We start from the raw sequence: 26,841 nt of genomic DNA, 5'->3' as shown, positions 1-26,841 counted from the left end.
TTTAATAGATTAGAAGAAAAAAAAAAAGAAGAATATACGTCTCAGAATGTGTTTCAAAGAGACACATTGGACTTTATTGGTGATATATTTGGATTGCCTTGTTGTATAGCAATCACAGCTCAGGTGTGGTCACCTTTCATTTTCTTGCCCTTTCTATATATAATTATGTTTTTTTTAACTCTAATAGCTGTTTACAGTATGTTTTTCACATAATCTCCCAGTGTTAAAGCGGACCTTCACAGATCCATATCTTTAAAATAACAACAAACACACCTTTAGAAATGTTTAGTAAGGACAATCTGCACACACATACTTCTAGGTAATTGCCGGCTTTTTATTCTTTGCATAACTTATTTTTCTTTTCTTTCCCAGCCTCTGACTAGAGATGCACCTATACTGATACTAGTATTGGTGCCAATACTGAGTATGTGGGCTAGTACCTGCCTAAATATAGCTAATCAGGAAGCTTGGCGGCGAGTCATTACATGCCACCCGGCTTCCTCAATGGGACTTCTGGTATTGGTGAGTACTGAAAAAAAATATCGGAACCGGAAAACCGGTATCAGTGCATCCCTACTTCTGACAGTGACCATGTTTACTAAGGGCAGATTGCTAGCTCTCCTTTTACATCCTGAATTTCTGGCACATGTGACTAGACATGTGACCATGCACATCATCTCAGGGGAGCAAAATGCCTTTCCCTGAGATCTCGTGAGATTACAGATGAGATTTCCCAGCAATGCTCTGCTGATGACAAGGCAATCCCAGGGTGCATTGCTTTGCCAAACTGAAGTCATTTTGCCCTTTCAAAGCAGGAAGTGAATGTTCTGCAAGTGTAAGTATTTCATAATCACAGCATTTTACACCTGACATGTCTATGTTATTATTAATCATCATACATAGAGGGATGCATTGGTAGAATTTGATTTCTGAGTGTAAAGGTCCGCTTTAACAAGCTGACATAACCTGAGACGTACACCTAGTTTACACAGAGAACCCCCGAGGCGATAACCCCTCCCTGTAATCATTGCGCTATTAATGGATTTAGTAATCACGATCATCATTTTGCAATTGGCAAAACAAACAGATAGTATGAGGTGTGAACATTCAGCGCGCTGGCCCCGTGTCTCTCTACACTATATATAACTAATGTCGGCTGATCGATTATGTAATATTTGACCCTTGCGCCGTCTGATCAATGATTAAACATGAACAAACTTCTGGAATACAGAGCAGCACGGCTTCGGCGGAAACGATCGGCTGGAAGTCTCCGGTGTTTTCAGGTCTGGCTGATCTAATTGAAGCAATAATGTTTTATAAAAGGTTTGTGCTGACAGTGAAGCGGGATCAGGGCAAACAACTGTGCAAACGTGTGTTCAGATATTCCTCAGTACAAAAGTGCATTAGGTCACATCGAGATGAAGGTTTGACTTCATTCCAGTGACTGATAAAGAGAAAGGAGACCTAGAAATGTAGAAAGGCAAAAAAGTGCCGATTTCTACATTTGCTCAGAGACGTGAGAGGACAATCAGCCAGTGTGCAATTCTCAAGCAGGGCAGGTGAAGCCCTCATGTGCTGTATATAACACATTTAAAGTGACTCTGTCTGATGTCATGTTAAAGTGGCATTAAAGTCTAACCCCCCCCCATGTTGCTTTAACCTCCCTGGCGGTATGATTATTCAGGATTTTAGCATCCCAAAGCGGTACATTGTTTTTCATGGAAATATGTTGTTCTATATTGTAGGCCTGTAATTCTTAGTACAGTGAATGTGTCCAGTAGACATCCCGGGTATGATAAAGTTTGAAACACGAAATTAAAAAATTCTAATATAATAATTAAAAAAATGGTCCAGTAAATGGGAATTCTGGGGGCGCTGCCTGATCCGTACCACAGTCAATAGAGTACCAAGTTCGCACATAATGAGCTCGGTCGCAGAATTGTCGCTGTTTTAGGTCAAAAGCGGTTTTAGACCAGCTAGAAATCAGCGATAGTGAATTAGAATCACTTGCAGAATGGAGTGACTTTCAGTGTCTAATGACAAATTTCCCAACGAATCACTATCGCTCAATTCTGCAAGTGATTCTAATTCACTGTCGCTGTTTTCTAGCTGGTCTAAAACCGCTTTTGACCTAAAGGGACGCTTTTTGGATGCCATGGATGTTCACAAGTTTCCAGGCAGAAAGAACAGTAAAAGTGCAGGCAGGGCACTGGACAAAGCTCTAGGGACAGAATTGAAGTGAAATAGTTTGATACATAAGTGTAATCATAGCAGATTACATTGTATTGTGTGTATTCTGTGTAATGGTCATGTTTTCACTTTTGAATTTCCCGCCGGCTCCGCCCCCCGCTGTGACGCCCGAAAACGAAACTAAACCTCAGATGCCGGCAACGGCCGGCCGCGTACAGCAGAGGACACTGCGGGCTCGCAGGGACAAGTGACACTTTTCTGTGCACTTACCGCTCTTGGTACTGAAAATGAACCCCGAGCCAGACTCGGGAATACCGCCAGGGAGGTTAAGGACTTACCTCATATGATTCCTCTTGATCCGATCATCCTCTTCCTTCCACTTGTTTTCAGGAGTCCCTCCAGCGCTGGTGCCAGTCTCTGATCCAGCGCTGGCTGCTGTCTCTTCCTGTCCCACAGAGTCTGTGCGCGTGCACGCTCCCGGCTGCTTGCATCATCATACCCCATGTCTCTTCTTTCCCAGACGAAGATCTCTACTGCGCATGCGCCCGCCCCATGATCCTTTGCGGCCACCCGAGAATCTTTAGATCTTCGGACGTGAGCATGCAGTGAAGACACAGCTAAGTAATAACCTTTTTTTGGTAACTTTTTTAAAATGTTTTTGCACATATAGACTGCTTGCTAGCAGTAGACGCATGCAAGAAAAAAACCACTGAGGGTTTGATTATACTTTAAAACAGGAAAAGAGAACACTGACCAATTCTGCACCAATGATTATACTCTTTGGAAGAGCAAAGCTTGTTGATGATTCCCCGCCCCCCGATGTGGTTACTTATGTTGGCCCTATAAGTAACTGCAGTGACACAAGGGCCAGCGGTTGAACCAGAGATTGCAGAGGGGTACCAATCATCCAACACACCTGGAAGTGTCAAATGCAAAAGATCTTCAGCACGTTTAGCTCTTCAAGAAAGCAGCAATCAGTGGTGTGGGCAACAGAGAGGAACCCTTGCTGTTTGGAAGCAGTTGTCTCTCTGCAGAGATCCAACACGCCTCCTATTGACTGGCAGCTAGAGCTCTCCAATCACCAGGGAGTGTGAGCTTTGCTGACTGCACAACAGTGAGAGTGTTGGGCTTGTGCAGAGAGACCACTGCTTTCACAGAGAGCTAGGGTCCGTCTCTGCAGCATGCTGGCAGAGGGCAGGCTTTACTACTCATGATGTGGCTGCTGACCTAAACTCAGTTTAATTGGTGGTTATCCAGTGAATAAATCCACACTAAGTCTGAACAAACCTTAAAGGTGGACCTTGCTTAATCATAACTTCCAATGAAGATTACTATCAGAAAAATTAACCCTTGCAGTGGGGGCTACCCCCTTCTTCAGGCAGCATAGTGACACTATGGGGATATCTGTATGACTTTGCATGTCTTGCTGGCTGCGTTTGGGGTGCCAATGAACATCACTGCATGCGGTTATCATGTCTGCAGCGAGTGCGAATGGGGCCTAAGCTGGCATCTCAGTCTAGGACAGGGGTAGCAACAAGAAGAAAAAAGACGCATCGCTCACTTAGGGGTGTGGGGTATGTGTGGATGCGGTCAATGAGGATTGCTGCTCTAGGAACGGGGGGAGAAACCTGTGAACATGGAACATGGAATTACTCACTTTTCCTTTCGAGCTTGAGAAAGAGGATCTCCTCGAAACGCGTTGCTCCCTCACCACTGCTCCGTGCACGTCCTTCCCCAGCCTTCTGCCACTTTCACTCCACCACTTCCTAAAACACAGCGGCTAAGATCAGAGTCAGCCTCTCCCCTAGCCCTCCAGCACACACAGCACTCAGTCTAAATCTGTTCTTCACTTTATTCTTTTACTCCCGGGTTCACCATCATACCTGACGGCATCAATTCCAGCCGTCACGGCAAAACCCTAGGACCTGTTTTGCCTTGCCTCCAAGCCCTCATCTGGAGACCACCACACACCGAATACCACCACACAACACGTCTCGCCAGAACCTCATTGGGGCCCCCCTTGCCAGGATCCTTGGCACCCCAAGTAAGTCCCCATTTTTTGTTAATTTTTTTCCACCTGTATCCCATAGACACAGGTTGTCCCTACACCACTCACACTGTTAGGATTTGCGCTCTTATTGCTTCACTTCCTAGGACAGGGGTAGGCAACCTCGCTACTCCAGCTATGAAGAAACTACAAATCCCGTCATGCCTGTGGCTGTCAGAATCTTGCAATGCCTCATAGGACTTGTAGTTCCAAAACAGCAGGACTGCCACAGTTGCCAACGCTTGGTCTAGGAAGTAGATGCAATGAAATAAGAGGGATAGTAAAACAAAGATGCAAATGTATCCAGCAAACACGTACATCTATAATTATAACCCATACATGGAAACAATAACACCTTGATAAGATTATCTACATTCAGCTCGTCCCATTCACATCTCTGAAAAGACGGTCATCATGGCTTTGATTACGCTGCACAAAGCACCATCATGCATCGTAGCCCGGGGCGAGCACATCATTCATTAATCTGACTACTTAAAAGCAAATGACTGCAAATGACTGAACTGTTCCCTGCAGCAGCAGCATGTAAAACAAGCAGCTTAACTGCCACTGCCTAGACAATTAGAACGTCCGCCCCGTACGGATGAAACTTGGCTTTGGGACAGTACCAGCGTTCTGACATGTGAGTCTTTGGTATTGGAAGTGAAACTGAATCTCGGTTCCTTTTCTTAAAAGGTAAACAGGTTGGCTCAGGGAACGAACATGACTGGGTGTAGTCCCTTTCTGTGGGTTGTGAATCTCACATATATATTCACTCAAAAAGTAAACACATTTCCCTCCAGATAATGAACGGCAAGACTGTAAGGCTGGCCATACACCTAAAGTGCAACAGATTCCTCCATCTACACTGAACTGTGTTGATGGAGGAATCTCCCGCTGGGCCAAGCTTCAGTATCTTGCCAGTCGGCCCCCCTGGCTCTCAAAACACCTGAATAATCTGATTGGATGCCGGCATTGTTGAGGTGTTTTGAGAGCCAGGGGGGCCGACTGGCAAGATACTGAACCTTGGCCCAGCGGGAGATTCCTCCATACACACAGTTCAGTGTAGATGGAGGAATCTGTTGCACTTTTTCCATCTGACCATAGAAAATGTGCAGATGATCTCTAGGTGTATGGCCGGCTTATAAAAGAATAAAACCTCGGAGCCAACGATCGTACATGCAAGTGTAATGCAATGGGGGCTTCTGGCGCGTCTTCAGTTATAAAAAGGAATGCCGGGGTTGTACAAGCATTCCTGTTTAGCCCCTGGATGGGGGAGATACTGCTCAACAGGAATGTCATTACTTGCTTATCCTGAGAGAAACAAGAGACGCACATGGATATTTTAGAACTCTGTTGCTCACATGAACATGAATGCTCAGCTGAAAGTTAATATGGAGAGTGGAGTGGCTTAGGTCAGGGATGTCCAAACTGCGGTCCTCCAGCGGTGGTGGAACTACGAATCACATGAGGCTTTGCAAGATTCTCACAGCCACTACTACCGGAGAGAGATGCTTCATGGGATTTGTAGTTTCACCAGAGCTGGAGGGCCGGAGTTTGGATATCCCTGGCTTAGGTAGATGCTGACAATGCTGCTAATCTCAGAGGTGAACTATACAGGTAAAACTCGAATAATTAGAATATTGTGCAAAAGTAATTGCAGTAAGTACTGCAAAAGGGGCCCAAACCAAGTACTGAGTACATATGCATGCTTGTACTTTTCAGAGGTCCGATATTGTTCTATGTACAATCCTTGTTTTATTGATTGCATGTAATAATCTACTTTTTTGAGGTTGTGGATTTGGGGTTCTTGGGGTTTTCATGAGCTGTAAGCCATAATCATCACAATGATGACAAATCACGGCTTGAATTATCTTGCTTTGCATGTAATGAGTCTATCTCATATATTAGTTTCACCTTTTAAGTTGCATTAGTGAAATAAATGAACTTTGCACGATATTCTAATTATTCGAGTTTCACCTGTAGGTCCTGTATTCTATTAGTGTGCTGGACTGCATCACTTCCGGTGACGCAGTCTCAGCAGTTGCAGGTGGCGTCGGCTGAATGTGCAAGTGCAGAACAGCTGCACCTCGTCTGTTAAGTTTTTCGACCCATTGCCTTCCCCGCACATGCGCAATAGAGGCAAATAGCCTGTGAAAATTCTGGAACTGATCAGCTGTTCTGCGCTTGCATGTTCAGCCAACGCTGCCTGAAAATGCTGAGGCCGTGTCACCGGAAGTGACACAGTCCAGATTTGTCACAGGTCCATACCGGAAGTGACACAGTCCAGATTTGTCACGGGTCCATACCGGAAGTGACACGGTCCAGATTTGTCACAGGTCTAGGATTCTACCAGCACACCGGAACAGGTTTTTCCAAATAGTCCAAGCAATGTTACACACCACTTTATAGAGGCATTGCTGCGGATCACAAAAAAAGAAAAAATATAAAGTGGCTAAAAACTAATTTGTTTACTATCAAGTGGCTGCCAACACGAAATGCCATCAGTGGAGAACACGCATTTAGACAGGAAGTGACTGCCTGAAGCTGCAGGATATCAGCAGCACTGAGATGCAGCAAACAACATAAAGGGTCATTTCTAGGACAGGAATCCTGGCAAAGCAGTGTGCATGATCTCCCTGTGCATGTGTAGGTTACCTCCGGGTACTCCCGGTTTACTCCCACACTCCAAAGACATGCTGGAAGGTTAATTGGCTCTTGTATGTGTGTTGCGAGATAGAGACCTTAGATTGTAAACTCTGGAGGGCAGGGGCTGATGTGAATGTAAAATGTGTAGAGTGCTGCATACATTGTTGGTGCTTTATTGCAGCACTCAATCTTCTTCTTCATTTGAATAGTCATGAAGAAGATTGAGTGCTGCAACACCTTGACTTCTCTTGTTACTATACGCAAGGAACTGTGGACGGATTCCTGTATTGACGGCGCTGGCAAGAAAGAGGCCGGAGTGCGGAGCACCTAAGTGATGAGAGAGAGGGAGAGAGAGAGAACGAGACAGTCACTTCTTATTCCTGTCACTTCAATAGATCAGGCTTTCTGTGTACAGGAGACAAGTCAGTATTGGGTATACTTATCTGGGAACACCTGACATACTTTGCATTAAACAGATAAGAAAACCGTGTTTCCCGGGTCACTAGCAGAATGCAGTGGGGTGGACGGGGTAATAAAGAAATGCTGGGGTATAAGAAGCCTCAGGCAGGCAGCGTGCCCCCATATCAGTTTCCAGGCTTTGTTTTCATAGAAGTGTGCCTCAGCACATAAAGTCTTTATGACCGCAGGACTGTAATGTACCTTCACGTCTGTTTTATTTGCAGTACTTTTGATTCCAAACAAGGCTGCAGGACTCACTAAAAAGGTCCTTCAAATTAATGAGCACATATAAAACCAAAAGCAATAAACACAAGTGCACGCCGAGAGGTTTCCTCTGGGCCAATTGCATAATTACCCCATAGCAAACCTCTGCATCAATATTATGCACGGCAACTGCAATGCCCAAGAGCACGAAGTGCAGCCTGCAACATGTACACCGGGACATAACCCATTCCGATCTGTGAAAGAATTCAAGTGAAGCTACATCAGGAGTTATACCTTAAAAATGCATTCAGGTACCTTAACTATTAACAAAATGTATCTTATATGTGTATCACTCGGCTGTAGATCCTCCAATCATCTCTGAATTGGTGCTGACACTGTCCTTCCTTCTGGAGGGGGGCTACTTCTGTTCCCCATGGTCCCTGTGTGTTGTAAAGTAGTCACCGCTCCAAGCTCGCTCCTGTGATGGACTACAATCTCAATACAAATTAATAAACTAAACATGAGATTGTAGTCCATCACAGGAGTGAGTTTAGGTACTTGAATGTATTTTTAAGATTTAACTCCTGAGTTTAGTGTCACTTTAACTTTCGGTCACATACATTCATATTCGGACAACTGAGGGTGGAAATAACATAACACTGTTATCCGGAAAACTACATTCAGCTCCATCTTGGAATCTCTCGGGCTCTTTAAAAAGAATTCTGAAATCTCACACATCCTCCGGATTTATCTTGAGCTGCGGAACTTGACAATGCGAGTTCTACCTAACCCTAAACCATCGCCCCCTCACCCACTCCATGTGGAGCACAGCAGACTGCTCCAACATGCTGCCCATTGACTCCACGATGGCTGCCATGGTAACACCACATCCCTGCCAACTTCTAAGACAGCTCAGAAGCCGGCACGCAGAATGCCAGGCACCATGACTTATTGAGGAAAGATGAACACTGCGCTGCTAAATGAGCACCGAGTGAAAACAAACTACAGCTCCCAAAGTGACAAAGTGGATGGCTTGAATACTTCTCCGGGGAGATCAATCATTCCGCCTACAATGCGCTCATCACACGGGAAAATCCAAAAGGCCATTACTGCCCATTACTAATGGGGAAGGGTTAGGACCTCGGTCAGGATTTCTTTTATTATTGCCGTGTCAATCATTTGAAAGATCCAATGGAGAAAGTGCATCAACATACTCATCACCATACTCGCCAAGAACTTTTATTGGTCACAATCAAGAATTGCAACGTTTCCGGACCACAGGAGGATCCCTACATTGGGCAGTAGTGACAATCAGGGTGTGTGTATGTGTGTGTGTATATATATATATATATATATATATAGCGATGGTATGATTGAAGCTTTGCTTTAAAAAACAAGTACTGCACAATGGCGTGCTTCCCAAATGCGCATCCTGCTCTGCTGGCTTGGGAAGTCCAAAGCTGGCAGGTCAAATGGGAATGAGAGAAAGAATAATGGGGGGAAAAAAAATGGAAGGAGAGTTATCATGTCATCTGTCAAAGTCACAAATCACATCCTCCCTGCTACATTAAGCACCATAAGCCCAGTGCCTGCATTTTATAAATGGGCTGCCAAATGCAAGCTAACACCCTCCGGCCACTGATTATCAGCATCTTTTGGAAGGTTTTGTCTTGTTACAAAACATAGAAGAGTAGATATTAGGACGTATATGTGATATTCTATACTATGCTGTAAACGTTCTCCACGGGAACACAAGAAAATTTAGATTTTATTATTAGAATTTATAAATGACTTGGTAAGCGGAACAGAGAGAAGATGGCACAATGGAGCATATTTACATAGTTGGATAGTTCGACCATGCGCTAGGACTTTAGCCGAGTGGTAGTCACATGGACAGAAACAGAAGACGCTCTGTTGTGAGACTGCACCAAAGACCAACGTGCTGTAGAGCGCTGTCTTTGGGCAGAGGGAGTGAAACCAGTGGAGTTTCACTTTGTGGTCATCGAGGAACAGAGATTCCCTAACCATGGCCCAGTTTGGGGGCTGAAACATGTAAGCGTCTGTTTGTTTGCTGCTTTTATGCCTTTTTGCAAATAAAAGTATTGGATGGACGGATTCCCTTGTGAGTGCCGATTTTTTTACCTATTCCCAAACCAACATCGCTAGAAAAATAGAGCAGTCTAAGTATAACTGAAACATTTTCTTTCCCTCATTTTGGATAAAACCATTTAAAATTCCGGTCAGGTTTTGTTTGTTGCCTTTTGTATCTCAGTGACGAGATATATGTTCACACCCTCTCCTATAGACACAACAGAAAGTAAGAAGAAAGTGAACCTCCTCATGTATCACTTGTCCCTCCCTTTTAGAGTGTAAGCCCTCAGGGGCAGAGCCCTCCTTACCATCCTGTCTTGAATTGTATTGTTATTATAATGTATAATGTATTGTAAAGTGCTGCGCAAACTGTTGGCGCTATATAAATCCTGTATAATAATAATAGTAAGTGAGACAAATCCCCTCTTGTTGTCACAGGTGTCCTGTCACTGGGGCATCTCCCTCTGTTTCCGCTCCGGTGAGAACAGAACATTTTAGAATTGTCATATCTCGGATTGCAAACATCTAAAACCCGCTTAGAGACAAACTGTAAACTCCGCGCACCTCCCATGCTTGCCAGGCAGCCTCTACTGTTGCGTGCATGTTCCATCTGATGTCACTCAAGGCTGTACGCTTTGGCAAGAAAAGCGGTTTGTCTTTATTTACATTCTACGCGCTTCAACATTAACTGGCCTATAAAACCTTCAGAGATTATTTCAGATTAAAGTTTATCTAGTGATAGCAAAAGAAAAAGAAAAAGAAAAACAAAAACAGAGCGTTTACAATTTAAACTCACAGCGAGAAGGGTTAGGGTTAGTTTCTGGCTATTCAATTCCGCTGAACTCTAGGGGGGGAAAAAATATATCGAATTTATTTTATTTTTAACCAGTTCTGAGATAAATAAATGTCTCAAGCAGCGTGCTTATATTCAAGAAAGAATCCTCACAGCCTTCTTTCTCATTGGTTCTTGATTTAATTTTTCTGATTGCATGAAAATGATCTGAGACAGAAAGAACTAAGAAGCATTGAGAAAGAAGGCTGTAAAGGAGACTTTAACAAATTCTGCTGTTTTGCTGATACTCGCTCCATGGCTCCGAGCGCCAACAATCATCCCACGTTCAAAGGCTGTTAAATCGCGTTGTTTCCCCGTATCTTCAGAAACAAATCACTTCTACTGTCGTGGTAAATAACCTGCTTCCCTATTTATAATGGTCTGGCCCTCTAGCAACTTCAGCACGAAATTATATCTAATCTGCGTGTGTGTGTGTACGTACACACACCAGTAACAATAACTCCTGCGTCTTCCGTCATGGCCAACCAACCAAGACAGATTTGCATAGGTCTGCAACAGATGTAGCACTGAAGATGAGACAGATTTTTCATTCCATGCAGCAGCACAATGAAGACGTTATCAGGAACAGGTTTTCTTGGGGCTGATTTGGAGCAGCAGAGGGAGCAATTTTTTAAAGCTCTTAGGCCATTCTGTTTAAAACAAGAGAGTGTGTTGCGTTAGTGAACCCCAGAGATGTGACCGGGATCTTATAGTAAATCTGTTCCTTAAAGGATGGCTTTATGCTGTGACAGAATTGATGAACCTCTCCAAGATGTCAGGTAGGAGGTGATACAAGATCTCTCCAATGGGGACACGGAAAACAACAATTCTGACAGAAATGTGACCTACCCTCCACCCTAATTAAAGCCTTCACCTATAGCCCACGGCAATTGTTAGTCGCAGAGCAGGCATGTCACTGGTGCCCGACTAGTCCAGAATAACAAGTTGGAAGAAGCTGTATCCAGTAAAGACCATTAATCTGAACGGCAGGGCAGGACCAAATCCCTTTAACAAAGCCAGATTGATTTTTTTTTTTTTTCCACAGGATTAAAAAAAAAAAAAAACAACAACAACAATTTTTGGTTTAAAAGAGAACTATGGGGTAACCTCCCCCCCCCCCCATAGTTCTCTTCAGGGTCATGGGAGGACATATGCTAAGCTCCTCCCGTGACCCAAAACTCAGCATATAGTGAGCTATTGCCTGCTTTATACTGAGATTGCCACAGCCAGGATGGATCCTGACAATACTGTTGAGATCCACCCAGGTGGCTGATTGACAGCGGGCTCCGCCTATCTAGTGGAAGAGCCAGCCCCCTACTCCATCCCTTCCTCCAGTCAGTGCTGGAGGATCGGAGAGGGGGGAATACCTATAGGACAGTCACCGCTCTCTGCAGGAAGATGATCGGGAAGTCAGCGATTGGCGCCACGTGTTCCCTGACTTCCCGATCGATAGAGCCGACATGTGACAAACGCAGTACTCTCCAGCGCTTTGTCTGAAACCATTTCTGGGTCCTTTTTGACGTGTGCTTTGGGTCATTGTACTGTTGCAAGACCCATGACCTCCGACGGAGACCCAACTTTCTGACACTGGGCCCTACATTGCACCCCAGAATTATCTGGTAGTCTTCAGATTTCATAATGCCATGCACACAGTCAAGACATCCAGTGCCTGAAGCAGCAAAACATCAGTGAACTTCCACCATGTGTGACTGTAGGGACTGGATTTTATTTCTTTAAAGGCCTCATTTCTTTTTCAGAAAACAGTAGAATGATGGACTGCACCAAAAAGCTGTTAATTCTTTGTCATACCAATACAAAATAAATAAAACATAAGAATGCCTAAATATTTGTAATTGCAACCTAGGGGTGCCAATATTTTTGGCCATGACTATATATGAAGAACTGATACACGGTTTCTTCATAAAACTATTTCAAATCTAAAATAGCTTCAATTTCATTTATTTCGAAAAGGACTTCCATGGACGTGTTCTATATATATGTATGATGCATCTTTTAATTAGTAAGAAAGAGCCGTAATTAATTTCATCTTAAGATTCCACACAGATAGAAATGATCGACAATTAAAAGGACGACAATCGAAGAGAAAAAAAAAAAGAAAAAAGAAAAGAAAAAGTCACGGAACCGAGAGGGTAAATTTGTAAACTCCTTCATCTGGAACGCTCCGCAGAGACAGAACGCAATTGTTCAAAGTTCAGAGCTTGCAACGTTACTGCAGCCTGCGATAGCTCTTACATAATTCATGGTCTCTAATGTCCCCCCACCCCCCGTTTTTCACCAGCGGGGACAGAGCGCCCATTGAGTATCGGTGGGCGATGGCTACGTTCTCAGGAAATAGGTACGGTTGGTTGCCTGTAAACATGGCTTCCATTTTGGCACTTTCTGTGGTTGCTTTGCAAGATTTCTTATGGTGCATCCCACAACTCCCAATGTGATATATCCTGGGAATTTCGGGAACCATGACTTTCCAGAACTTAGGAAGACAAGTGACGGTCAGGTGCTGCAAGGTCCAGTCCCAGTTATAGTCGTCGTAAGAACAAAAAGTGTCTGTGCACTCGATGAGCTTCAGATATGTCTCCCTGGTTATGGCCATTCCCATGTTGTGTTCCGTAGACTTCCACGTTTTCACCTCCACTTTGTCCGCTTTTTCGGCGAATGACTGGAGACGGGCATAGCTCCCGATGGTCAACACGTCGCACTCTGGGCATTCTTCAGTTTTTTTGCTCCACATCTTTTTAAGCACGTAATAGAAGTCGGGAGACAAGTAGTGGTCTTCCTCGATGAAAAGGACTAGGCCCTTGTGCTCTTTTAAAACCTTTACCTTCTCCCAAACAAAATGCAGCTTCCACCACCAGTGGTGCTTCGTTTGCGAGAATTTAGCCTCGCGGTAATGCCCGAAGGAGTCTGGGTACTCCGCGTTGATGCAACCGAGCTTAATGGCATCTTTTTTTTCTATGTCTCTGGGGCAGTCTTTTGGGTCGTGCCCGGGAAATTCATTGGGGTATAACTGGATGCTAAATGGGAAAAAGATCTGGAGCACTTGACAGAAATCCACGCTGGCGACAATCTGATTCAACTCGGCCGACCAGTAATCGTGGCTGAAAATCAACAGCACGTTCTCGATGCCCTTGGCTTTTCGTAAAGACTCCAAGAGATATCTTAAATAGTCCGGTCGATTGTGCACTTGCACTACGATGACCACGTCATCCTGTGGCCGATTGGTAATTGTTTCCAAGTTCTTAATAGTTTGGTCAAAATTCAGCTGAAAAACGACAGATCTGTACACCATAGTCACGTTGTCCACCTCCGCTTTCTGTATTTTCTCGGGGGCAGAGTCATTAGAAATTTTCCTACTCCCTGGGGACACATGACCCTTCCCGTTTGGTTTCTCCACGTCCGAGTCTTGAACAAAGTCATTTTTTTTTTGTCTGCCACTGTTCCACAGTGCCAGGCCGCAGGCTACCACCACTAAAGCCAGAAGGATGACTTTCTTTTTATATATGCGGCACCTCATGTTATAGATGGTCCACAGCAATCAGAGGGAGGGAAGCTGAAATGGCACACAGGACCTGCCTGTGAAATCCAAATCAAAGCCCAGATGGCAGCATTAAATGCACAAATGTCTTTGGCTAACTCATCTTCCCATCTGACGAGGACAGGAGCGGCAGTTCCAAGTGGGCGATTGCATGCATCTTGTTTCCCTCCCAGCCTCGTGCACATTGACTGAGGCAGATCACGGACGGGAAACAGACTCCATGTAACATCTGTTGGTAAAGGACACGCTTCTGCTCAGTGAGCTCACCACAGCTCCCCTGCAAAAAAAAAAAAAAAAGATAAAGAAATGTTATCCTGAGAGAAAGCAAAAGCACCGGAAATGCCTAACTTGCCACGCTTGCTGCAAACTGCTCACCTGCTTGAAGTCTAAGTATATATCTCCAGCAGCACTCATGCAAGTGCCACGACAACACCTATGCAGTCCAAGTTACAAGGCAGACTACGCTTTAAACAGCCATGACAGCAAACACACAGACAAGCGTGGCCACACAATACAGAAAATTATTCTGCACGGGCCAGTATATGTTATCCACAGTACAAGCAAAACATTAGGACAGGGGTAGCCAAACTCCGGCCCTCCAGCTGTGGTGGAACTACAAAACCCATGAGGCATTGCAAGATTCTCACAGCCACAGACATGACTCCCAGAGAGAGATGCATCATGGGATTGGTAGTTTCACCACAGCTGGAGGGATGGAGTTTGGCTACCCCTGCATTAGGATGTAGCAGACTACTTTAATCACTATGGATCATAGGGATGTGGAACACTAGAGCGCTGCTTAGTCCCAAGTGCATTATATTGTTAACATCCAGCCCCAAAAACATTTGCACTCTGTATATATGTATGATGTCACCAGAAGACATATTCCAAGTACGTATGACCCCATGCTGGCAATGATTAGCACATTATGATGATTGGAGCAACATTCACCATATTTATTCCCAGATAATTTTTTTGTACAAGTCATTCTGAATTGAGAAAGCTGGTCAGATGACCAACAAAAAGTCTTCAAGAAAAATGCAGCAAGTCCAGTTGCCTTGATTTATTTTTTTACAGATCTTCCAAGTACAGTTATTCTATATTACACAACGCACGGTCAACGGAGGACCCGATGGCAATTAGAGTGATTCAAGAGGCACAGAGGGGAATTGTTCAAAACTGGAGCAAACAGAATCTGGAGCAGTTGCTTGTGGCAACCAATCAGCTTCTCTCTTCAGTTGAACTTTAAAATGAAAGAAAGACGCTGACTGGTTGCCATGGGCAACTGCTCCAGTTTTGATAAATTCCCCCCAAAGAGCACTTCACAGGGGCTGTACAACACAGAGCATGCAATGGTATCGCTGCACATAAGTTAATCATTTAACACCAAGTGCTGCTAATTAATGATATACTGCTCCAAGCAAATCCAATCCACAGTGCAGAACTGAGTAAGCTGGGAGCACCGGGGATCAGAGGGGACACGGACCCAATGAAACACCAGCTCCCAGCGCAGAAGATCCTCACCAACTAATCGATAATGAGATTCTCGTTATGGATTACACTTTTTTACTTGATTCAGCCCTAATCCTATTTGTGTATCACTCGGTTGTAGATCCTCAAATCATCTCTGAATTGGTGCCGACACTGTCCTTCCTTCTGGAGGGGGGCTACTTTTGTTCCCCATGGTCCCTGTGTGTGCTGTACAGTACCGCCCCAAGCTCGCTCTCGGGATGGACTACAATCTCATGTTTACTTTAATCATTTGTATTGAGATTGTAGTCCATCACAGTAGTGAGCTTGGAGCGCTAACTACTTTACAACACACACAGGGACCATGGGGAACAGAAGTAGCCCCCCTACAGAAGGAAGGAGTGTCAGCACCAATTCAGAGATGATTTGAGGATCTACAGCCAAGTGATACACAAATCACATGCATTTCTGTTAATAGTTAAAAGGTACATGAATGCAATTTTAAGATTTAACTCCTGAGTTTAGTGTTACTTTAAGGCAAACTACTGTAAACACGGGGTGCAGATCTCCGAGCACTGCAAGTATAGAAATCCCAGCACATGAAAGTGATCCTATACTCACAGGGCGATTCACAAAAGGGTGAAGAGTTTGGAGAAGTGAAAAATCTAGGACAAAATAGCAAAACTGGAAAGTGAGCGGAATTGGAGAATGTTTCCAGTTCAGCTATGTTGTCCTAGATTGATCACTTCTCCAAACTCTTCACCCTTTTTGTGAAAAGCCCTGTAAGTCTGGCTGGGATGAATACATACATAGGTGGGGATCAGAGGCTAGACTAGACGATCCTCTCCTCCAGGACAAATCATGTGACCAGATGTAGCTCCACTGGAGGGAGAAGTACACTGAACTCAGCCGAGCCAAAAAACAAGATCGGGCATACTAGACCTTGCGCTGCAAATCTGAGTCAGGATATATTCTGCCAAGCACAGACAACAACAAGACATGACAGATAATGCCAGATGCAGCCTGGACACCTCTCACTCAGCTCTGCAGAACTTGAATTTATGAGACAGACCGCAGGAAACCCAAACATGACGGCAGTGCTACCAACACACAGAAAATGCTAGCTGTCTGGCTTTCACGCCAGCCTAATGGCTACAATACTTCGAGTCCCTGACCTATAGCATGCAGATCAGTAGCTCTGACTTCACCAACAACATACACTGTATTGCCAAAAGTATTGGGACACCTGCCTACACACAAACTTTAATGGCATCCCAGTCTTAGTCCGTAGGGATCAATATTGAGTTGGTCCGCCATTTGCCGCTATAACAGCTTCAACTCTTCTAGGAAGGCGTCCACAAGGTTTATGCAGTTCCAGGAGGAGGTGAGCAATGGCCTCTTTCACTTTTTCAGTGCGCAGCACTACAGTGCCGTGGTGTGAATTTGCTTTGTCTTTGCATTGGGACTATGCTAGAAAATGTCGCTGAGTGCAGCCCCAACACATCTGGAGTGAACAAGCCCTTGCAGACGACCTCCAGACAAGTCTGATACTTTGGTGGTGTATATGCTGAACTTTGTACCGAATTCACTACAATAAACCAATTGGATCGGTTACGTGCGGCTGATCTTTAGGAAATATTGAGCAGATGTTGTAGTCTGGCTGTGAAAGTAGAAATACACTTCAAGTCTGCCAACAGCTCGGCAGGTCCTGCTAGAATCCTCATCAGCCATGACGGCTCCGAGGTCACTGTGACACGCAGCGGCCGATCACAATACGGGAATGAACAATGCTGGATGTCTTTGTTTCCTCCTCGGCAGTTTTTTGGTTTATAGATCGCATACATCATGCAATCATCACGTCATCTGTACTGAATGTGCACAGGGTACAAGTTTAAACTGCTCCATGTTCTTTCTTCATCCCCCACCCCCCTCCGGTGATTCTGTTCTGCGAGGAAGTCTGCAGGTAACAGCTTCAACAAATGCGTCCTAATTATTTTTAAACAGCGCCATAAATAGGTCTGGAAGGTCCACAGTGGGATCCGCAGTTGCAGGAGTGCGAATCTGTGCACATCACGCAACGCTTGCAGAGACAACTGCCCCCCCCCAATCCCGGGTACACAATGTGCAGCAAACACCACTTCCTCTTTTATGCAAAAGGAAATGCCGTCCAGGCAGAGCACGTGACAGGGGTGCAACCTGAAATGTGCACACACGATTGACATGGAGGTCTCCGCCCAGAGATGGGGGGACACGTGTGGACATACCAATCCAAATGTCCTGTTTGGGGACACGCCGCATGGTGAAATCTACAACCCAATGGCCAACGTATCAGGGAATGTGTGAATATGCGCAGGTCGCATACTTAGAAGTTTGCTTATCCTTCAGTGACTCCACCTCACCATAGACCTCTGGGAGAGCTAAAGAGACCCTGTCATCTTCAACTTTAGCAGAGCATTGAAAGGAAGAGGTCCTCTACAACCTTGGTTCTCAACTGGTGGGCCGTGACCCAAAAGTGGGATGCGACACCGTGTTCAGTGGGTCACCGCATGCCTTTCACTTTTCTAGGTGAGAACTCCTCTACCTCAAAATATGCTCCCCGGCGCCAAGTGTCAGCTTGAGGTGGGGTGGGATGGGGGTCACGAGGGAGCTCCAGCCATACATGAATTGCTTACAGCTCCCTCACATGTCCCGTAGAGGTGCCTGGACCGGAGTGATATCACATTATCGCTCCCGGCACCTCTACAGGGCATGCATGGGAGCCCGTGGAACGTGCGTCTAAACAAACTTCCCCCTGTGAACAAAAAAAGTGAACCGTGAAATCACAGCACACAAAAAACGTGCACAAGGGTGCAAGGTCCTTCCTAAGAAGGGACCCATTTCCCGACCCCCCGGGGCGCAAGGCTCCTGACAGGGGTTGAGATACTATGGTCCACCAACCCGAAGGCCGGTGGACCTTTCCTTTGGGGACCTGCCGAAACAGGTCCCTCACAGTACTTGGCAGGTGGGCTCTCCCGAAGAGAGACCCACCTCCTGGGTGGGAGGAGACAGAGAACCCCGTAAGAGGCACAGAATCTCCTCCCAGCGTCAGGAATAGGCCCCGAAGAAACCTGCACCATCAGCATCTGTGGGTCAATGCCAAAAAAAGGCCAATCGTGTCGTGCATAGAGTGCTTAAATAATAAAGTGCCAGTGCACCACGCTGACAGGCCTTAGGGGCCGAGTGCAAAAAAATTGCCCCGGACTAGCCATAAGGCCTGTCCAAGAGGCGTTGTGCAGAAAAAATGCAATGTGGTGTGTGACCAAGTGCATCAGTGAGTCAGTGAGGGTAGGACCCTAACCCCTGTGACTTCCTGAGCACCCCTGGGACGCCACCCCCAGGGGGCACAACACCACGGGCTTCTGCCGCCCCCAGCCCTCCAGCCTCGATCAAGTTTCGGATCTGCCCATTATCAGGAGTCTAGAGCACCTTACAGAGGCTCGACACCAAGCGCACCCATTAACGAAGAGTCGTTAACCCGGGGTCCGCAGCCTCCTCCAGTACTCAGACAATTACACAGGCAATTGGCTACCTGTGCATCTTTGACTGATAAGAACAGATACTACACTTGATCTTAGCCAAAAGGCCGAGAAGCGATGGGCATGCATGGGAGCTGTACAAGCAACGCACATATGGATGGAGCTCCATCACAGCACAGCAGCCCACACTGCACCCCAGGCTGAGGATCCACTCCAGTTCTCGTAAGATAGGGAGACTGGGTGGAGCGTAAAAAGAAAGAAAAATGTAATGTATTTTTTTGGAGTGTATATGTGTGAGAATGTCTGAGTGTGCGAGGTTTTGTCTGTGGTTATGTATGCGTGTCAGTGTTTTTGAGGGTCCCTTCACACTAGTACAGTGCGTTAATCGCACAGCCCCATGTAATCAATGCACTTTACCATGCAACGCACCTACCGTGCATTCTGATGTGGGAGGTACATTGCCATTCATTTGAATGGTACCCCAAACGCACCTCCCACTTACTGTTCAATTGCCTGCAGAACGCACGGTACCGCAATGCCATGCATTCCATTACTGTGTGACTTAATGGCGGAGGTCAAATGTGGGTCCTGAGGTTACACAGGTTGAGAACCAAGGCTCTACAAGAGGTATATTCACCCGTTTGTGCTCCTTTGCAGCCTCCTCGCTGCAGGAGTCCACTGGAAGAACTGTAGTCCCGCCCGCCCCCAGTGACCGTGTTGAATTCTGCCAAAATGGAGAGCAGCAGTGACCGGTCTTTATTACAGGAGACAAGACCAGTCACCCTACACAAGGCGAGAGAGCAGCAGTGAGCGGACTTTATTAGTTTTGGATATACTTTAGTGTATTGCCATACAACGTGGGCCGAAAGGAAGATGCTGGTGCATGGAGATGCATATGGGATTGGGCTCACCTGTACCCCCAAGGAGGGGGGAGGGGGCTACGTTGGTTTAGGTTCCAGGACAATACTAAGAAGCTTATGCCCCCCTCATACACAAGTGAGGGGTCTCATTATTTAGGGTATGGGTGAAGGGTAATCACACTGACAATATGGGACAGCAATGTTTACAGAGCACAGAGGGTTCCCCATTATAGCAGCTCCGTCCCTGGAACTGAATGCACGTTACTGCCAGTCACACACGGAGCCCACCAATGGGAGAAGAGCCGACAACAGCACCCGATAAGACACACAAGGAATCCATGAGGCACCACGTGACCCCGGAATAAAACCCAAGTCCCCCCCTTTTCCAGCACGGGCTCGCCGTTCACCTCACCTGGGGTTCCGGCTGCCGCTCTTCTGTCAGTCTCCTTCTACCCCCCGCCGAGCTCACTGACCCAGCGTCTTCCCCACCGGACCCGCCCCCTAGTTTGCCTCATTCGCTGGCAGCGGCCGTGACGTTCTGCTGCAGACCGAAGAACCGCCCGCCTTCCACGCCGCAACCAAACAAGAATAACCAAAAAAAATTGCCTGATGACCGGCTTCGGTAATTGGACCAGCGCGAAAAGTCCCTGAAGTCTTAAGCCAATAAAAAAAAAAGGACGTCGACGCCGTGCAGCCTGTATCGTTTGCGGAGCCAATGAGACGGCACTGCACGGGAAGAGGCGGCATCAAAGGGCGCCAAGGCTACTATATCAGCCAATGAGAAGACAGGCTTCGAATAAAATGTAAATGAGTTCACTGTGCCGACCAATGAAAAAAGACCGCCGCGGGACGAATGACAGCTTAGCCAGCCAATGACAATAAGAGACGTCAGATCAGAAAGAAGAAACACGTAATGCCTCCAGACTTCTGCAAGAAGAAGGCGCCTAATGGGCGCAACTAGTTATAATGGGGCGCAGGATCGGCGCTAAAGAGCGGGAAGGACCGAGAGAAGGATGGGATGATAAGAAGGGTAGAATGGAGGACGAGGGGCTCATTTTATATGTAAAGCCAGACAGGCTGTGGTGAGGTGGGCTCAAAGCATCCAGAAACTCCTCCATTACTGAGCGTGAAGCACCGTGCATACTTCTTAAAGTTGAACTGACATCCGCTATACTCCCCTCCAGTAATGTGACGTCCATAAGCATCCTTACCCCCTCCCGTGCGGCAAGACCTACATCTAAAACAGGAGTGGGGAACCTGGTAACTCCAGCTGTTGTGGAACTACAAGTCCCATGAGGCATTGCAAGGCTGACAGCCACAGGCATGACTTCCAGAGTCCCATGCATGGTGGGATTTGTAGTTTCAGCACTGATGGAGTGCAGAGAGAGGTTACCTGAGCTTGATCTAGAAGAGGCAGAGCAGCTTTTATTGCAGAAGAGACATGTAATTTATGATGCAATAAAAGCCTTCCTACCAGCACTGTTTTAAGACTTTAGTGTTACTTAAAGAGTCTTTTTACACCATAGCATTGTGCTAAATGCACAGAGGGGAATTTATCAAAACTGGAGCAGTTGCCTATGGCGACCAATCAGCTTCTCTCTTTAGTTCAGTTTTGAAAATGAAAGAAGCTGATTGGTTGCCATGGACAACTGCTCCAGTTTTGATAAAACTCCCCTCAATGTGTTTAGTGCACCTCTATGGTGTAAATGGGCTTGTGCACAGCAGATGCATTTTGTGGTGCTTTTTTAACATACTCTGAAAGCATGCACAGTAAAATCAATGGTTTCTAATCACGTTCAGTTCCAGGACTTTAAAAGAAAAAGTGCAGCAGCATGACTGAACCCAGCAGTACACAATGTACAAGCCCCTTGTTAGAACTCTTCAACATACTTGCACACAGTGATCCCCTGAAGCGTGTTGTCGCCTCATTCCATCACCTGTACACAGCGGAGTACCCAGTAAAGTGACAGAAGTCACTGGGGAAGTTCTCACTTTTACAGACACGTCACATACATTCTATATGTCTGGAAGGAGATGACGTCCTTTCTACAACCATGCTGCCCTACTGGTATTGTGTTCTGTTCCCTGGAGTGTATGATTAATATCCGCTCCTCTTTGCAGCAGCGCTTCCCACCGAGATCAATTAACACTTTTGTATGCAGCGTCTAAGTGTTGTGAGCAGCTTTGGAACTCACAATATGGATCCTTAGAGACATCCTAAATGTCAACATAAACCCAAAGTGGCACAAATACCCTTCCAATCTACAATGTTCATATGTAAAGTCAGCCAGTGACGTGTCATAAACTGGAACACATTCGTGTCATTTCTAAAGTCATTTCCATGGTTTTAATAAAATAATGATCCTGCCATGAAGGTCCTTGTTCAGGGATTTCCTTTTATAGGGTGATGACACAACCTCCAAACTGTCCCTATTTTCTCCTCAGTTGTCCCCTTTTCCGGTCTGATGTACAGATATCTATGAAAAGATTCTATTTAATAGGGATGCACTGATACCAGTTTTTCGGTTATGAATACTGATATTTATATTTCGGTACTCGGCGATACGGGTACTTCCGCTAGCATGGAGCCGGCTTCCCGGGCAATCAGGAAGCTGGGCGGTGTGTCATTACCCAGGAAGCCGGTTCCCTGCTGGTTGGCCAGCTCGATGCTAATTGGCAAGGAAGCTGGCTTCCCAGCCAATCAGCATGGAGACGGCTTCCCGGCCAATCAGGGAGGCAGGTCATTACCTGCCCGTGGCTTCCTGATTGACAGGCTCCATGCTGTTTGGCCAGATCGATGCGGATTGGCCGGGTAGCCGGCTTCCCAGCCAATCAGCATGGAGACGGCTTCGCCAATCAGGGAGGCAGGTCATAACCTGCCCCTGTCTTCCTGATTGGTTTGGAAGCCGGCTCCATGCTGTTTGGCCGGATCGATGCAGATTGGCTGGGAAGCCAACTTCCCAGCCAATCAGCATCGAGCCGGCTGTTTTGGTACATCAATGCTATTTAACTATCAAAAGTGTTATTCTGCACTAAAACCTTCATCTTATCTCTTAATGATCTTTTCTGTTATTTAGAAAAGCCGGCATAAAGGAAAAGTAATGGTGAAAAAACACTAGTTCTGGGCTTAACCAATCAGTTTTGGCGTATAAATTCTTAAAGAGTATCTATGGTCAGTTCTATATTTTTATATTACATTTCTATCCCTCTCCTAATAACCAGATCCATCTAGAAGTTTCTAAACGTACTTATTGAAGATGCCCATAGCATGTACTTCCTCAATGCACTGACACCATTTCACTCAGCCCTGTGAATATGCACTTACTTGTGTCACCTCTCTCACAGAGCATTCTGTCTGAACAATATAACATCATCATTGCTTGTTCAAAGCAATGCATGATGGGATATGTAGTCTTGAGAAATGGAGATTGGCTCACATCAAGCAGCAGGGAAAGAGATGCAAAGCACACTGGGGATCCAGGAAGTTGTTGGAAGTGACGGGCAGACGGAAGGCGGCGCTCACTACATCAAAGGGATTTTATCAAGTAAGCTTTGATTGTATGATTACCAACAACTCTACTATGTATTCCTATTACAGTGCTGATGTTATAACAGGAGAGGATGTGCTCGGACTTTACAACTCCTTTAATGGTACACATTACTGGGGATTTGTCTATTGCCTAAATACAATTGTGTCCCTCTTTTTCATCTCAGAAAGTTGGGAGGTATTCCCGTTTCCCAATTTACCCCCAACTTTCTCACCCTATTATATGGGCTTCGCATAGAGACAATTGGCTGTTTCAACACACAATACCCATTCCGGGTCCAGTGTTCTCGCCCTCAGCAAACTCTCCCTGAGAAGAAGCCATGCAGCCTTGGGTGGGGTGCATGTGGATAGGAAGTGCCGGCAGTACATCAGCAGCAGAGATTCTTATGAACTTGTTGCAGCATTTTTATTTTGTTCAAGACTTAAAGTGACATTAAACCCTCAGATTTTTTTAAACATAAACCAATACTGTAATGTGCGCCTTACTGTAATCCATGGTTGTTTCCCTTCTCTTTGCTGCTCTTCCTTTTAAATCCTCATGTCTTCTCATGCTTGGGGAGAACTTCCCTTTGCAGCTGACTGCCTCTTCCTGTAGTGCTGGCTCAGGTTGTGAACCTATACACAGACACCACGTAGCCATTCCAGAGACAAGGAGTCTGCTGCAAAACAGAAGTTCTGCCCAGCATGAGAAGACATGAGGATTTAAAAGGAAGAGCAGCAAAGAGAAGGGAAACAACCATGGATTACAGTAAGGCGCACATTACAGTATTGGTTTATGTTAAAAAATCTGAGGGTTTAATGTCACTTTAAAAAAATGAGTAGTGTCCCGGCTTTAACAAAAGAGGGTTCATGTAGACTAAAATCGCCTCTGACGTGCACAGCTTATCACACCCCATGTGCACCTGATGTCCCCAGCAGCCTGTGCAGCGTGTGGAAGACATTTCCTTTACCATAGATGGCTGTCCCGTGTTTTGCTGAGGCTACTGATAATACCAGGAGATGAACAGCAGCCGTCCCTTGAAGTTCATTGCCCTCGTGAACAGGAACCGTAACAGGCCGTTTACTGCCTCTTGAACATGTTATGTCTTTTCCCACAATTAATAGCAGTAGAGTGTTTTACTGGCCAAGGTTAAACATTCAAGCTTGTTCCCAACATGTCAAGTTCTTTCTCAATGTCACGTCACTGCTCCTAGCACTAAGTCAAGTCATAGTCCTCTGTTTGATGAAGATTGCATTTCCCCTACATTGTTGATGACTGAACGATTCTCATATATCATATTGTTTAATATTCATCTGATAGCCAATCCATAATCTATACTCAGCACATCCATACGTCTGATCTTCACATGTAAGCGGTCTGTATTTGTCACACCATCAATGCTACGTTTACATGAATACAACCTGCAGCTGTTCTGTGTAAGCACTACAATAAAGCTTTGTGTCCTCGAAGCTTATTTACTCCTTTTGCACAATGTGTGTACATAGGAGGACAAAGCACTATACTAATACAAAAGCATTTGTCTAAAAAGAAAAACAAACACAAACTCAAAGCCAGCCTCTCAGACGTAAACAAAGATAAACCTGAAAAATGGGCAGATTTTCTCCCTTTTGTTAGATCTGTTTACCAAGTGCAAAAAATACCTGGCGATGATCAGAAATTCAGCGTTGTCCCGTGCTCCCTCTCTGTATTATGTAACGCAGAGTAACTTTCCGTCAGAGTCCTTATCTTTGGGCTACAGTACGATTGGTCTCTACATTGTGGAGATGGGAGAGTAGTAGGGTCTGAGTAGTTTGGCAAGAGAAAAGTGGGCAGGGCTGACACTAGGGCTGCAACTAATTGATTTTCATAATCGATTAAGTTGGCCGATAATTTTTTTGATTCATCAGATGAAAAAAACAAAAAACATTTATAATTAAATAATTACAATCCTTAATGTAAAATAAGATACACAAATGCAGCGTAACAGTTTCCTTCAGAATAGAACTGCATGCACACTTTTTTTGCAATGGCACTGCACTGGAACGCACGGCATCACAGTATCATACATTCTAGTGCGGGCGATCACACTGTGGGTGGGAGGCGCATTTTGGGTGCCATTGAAATGAATGGCACTGCAACCCGCCTCCCACACCAGAATCTGTCAGCCCGAAACGGAAAATTACTTTTTTTCCCCCCACCTTTTATAATAACTGTATTGAAAGCACATGGCGCTTGAATAGCTGCAGCGAGGAAATGACTGCCGTCAGGGGCAAGATTCTGCAGACGGTAGCTGAATATAAATACAGCAGATAGCGGGCTGGTGGAATAGCCAGCCTGCTATTGGCCATTTCAAATTGCAATAGCAGGCTGGCGATTGCACCCGCCCACTGCTTGCTGTGCCCTCCTCCCAGCATAGAGCAGAGAGCTAGGGGATCCAACCAACTAATCGATAATGACAACCATTCTCCCAATCGATTAGTTGGTTGCAGCCCTAGCCAACACCACTCAGTCCACAAAAATGCTGTGTGTTGTCAGCCCGCAACAAGACTCAGGAACTGAATGCATTTCAGGCAGATCAGCAGGTATTTTCCCATACTTGCAGGGTCTGTAAAACATGGGACTGCATGTGTATTTTCGGTTATTTCACTATGACATACCCTTTAACAACAAAAAACAGCATTCAACTGCAGAAGGCACCAGCCTAACGGGAGTGAAAAATCTATTTTGGCTTTAAACCTTTTTTTTTGTTTTGTTATTATACAATGGATAAGTTACAGGAGCAAATGTGATATTTTGCTACCAAGATATTTAAAGCAAATCTGTTGCTGCGTTTAAGAAAAAAAAAAATCCCTGCATAGCAAGCAATTCATACTTGGCTGTCTTGCTGATAAACTTAAGATTTAAGTTGGCTAAAAGATCTGCAGCATGTCATCACTCTTCCAGATGTTAGATGCCTGGTCCCCTCTACAAGCCCCCATGTCATTTCTGTGTCCTGCAGGGGCTGGCGGAGGGAACCACAGAGGGCAGAGGGTGATACCGGCATCCGACACTGCCAGAAGTGTTCAATGGTAAAGATTCTTCAGCAAGCTTAGATCTTTAAAGCAGCAGATGCAATGACATGGGCAGTGGCATGGTGGTAGAGCAACATATACATTTATACCGGGGGCCCTATTACAATTAGGCATTGCATTACAGCATGCTGCATTACGGCAGCTCATTTGTTTTGTTTTTGCTATCCACGTGCCTTAACAGATGGAATAGATCTGACTTAAGAGAGTTAGAGCTAAACTTTTTTGGGGGCTTTAGTTCTATTTTAGGTCCAAAGTTAAAGCCACACTGCAGGCGGGAAAGATCCCGAAAATATTGCTGGGATCTATCCTGCTGCCTGATTGACAGCTGGCTCTGCCACTCTAGAGCCAGAGCAAGCTGTGCCGCCCCCCCAATAAG

At 45.5% G+C, this 26,841-nt stretch overlaps 1 protein-coding gene across 2 annotated transcripts; it reads right to left on the bottom strand.

Annotated features, from left to right (window-relative positions):
- Positions 1-12,412: 12,412 nt before the first annotated feature.
- MGAT2 (mannosyl (alpha-1,6-)-glycoprotein beta-1,2-N-acetylglucosaminyltransferase) lies at positions 12,413-20,323 on the bottom strand. 2 transcript variants are annotated; one of them, XM_018556255.1, is made up of 2 exons: positions 20,280-20,323; positions 12,413-14,299 (listed from the first exon to the last, which is right to left on the bottom strand). In XM_018556255.1, the coding sequence occupies exon 2, from the start codon at positions 13,999-14,001 to the stop codon at positions 12,697-12,699; it is 1,305 nt and encodes a 434-aa protein (XP_018411757.1). In that variant the 5' UTR covers positions 14,002-14,299; positions 20,280-20,323; the 3' UTR covers positions 12,413-12,696. The 2 variants fall into 2 exon arrangements, with proteins under 2 accessions (XP_018411757.1, XP_018411758.1); XM_018556256.1 differs by having other exon boundaries at positions 20,275-20,318.
- Between the last annotated feature and the right edge of the window lie 6,518 nt (positions 20,324-26,841).

This window comes from Nanorana parkeri, unplaced genomic scaffold, assembly GCF_000935625.1.
Source record: "Nanorana parkeri isolate BGI_ZX_2015 unplaced genomic scaffold, ASM93562v1 scaffold230, whole genome shotgun sequence".
NCBI classification, from domain to species: Eukaryota; Metazoa; Chordata; class Amphibia; order Anura; family Dicroglossidae; genus Nanorana; species Nanorana parkeri.
This window is presented reverse-complemented; position numbering and strand designations above follow the sequence as displayed.

Bases quoted from the DNA above. Each gene is read 5' to 3' on its own strand.
- MGAT2 (XM_018556255.1), bottom strand. From the start codon at position 14,001: ATGAGGTGCCGCATATATAAAAAGAAAGTCATCCTTCTGGCTTTAGTG.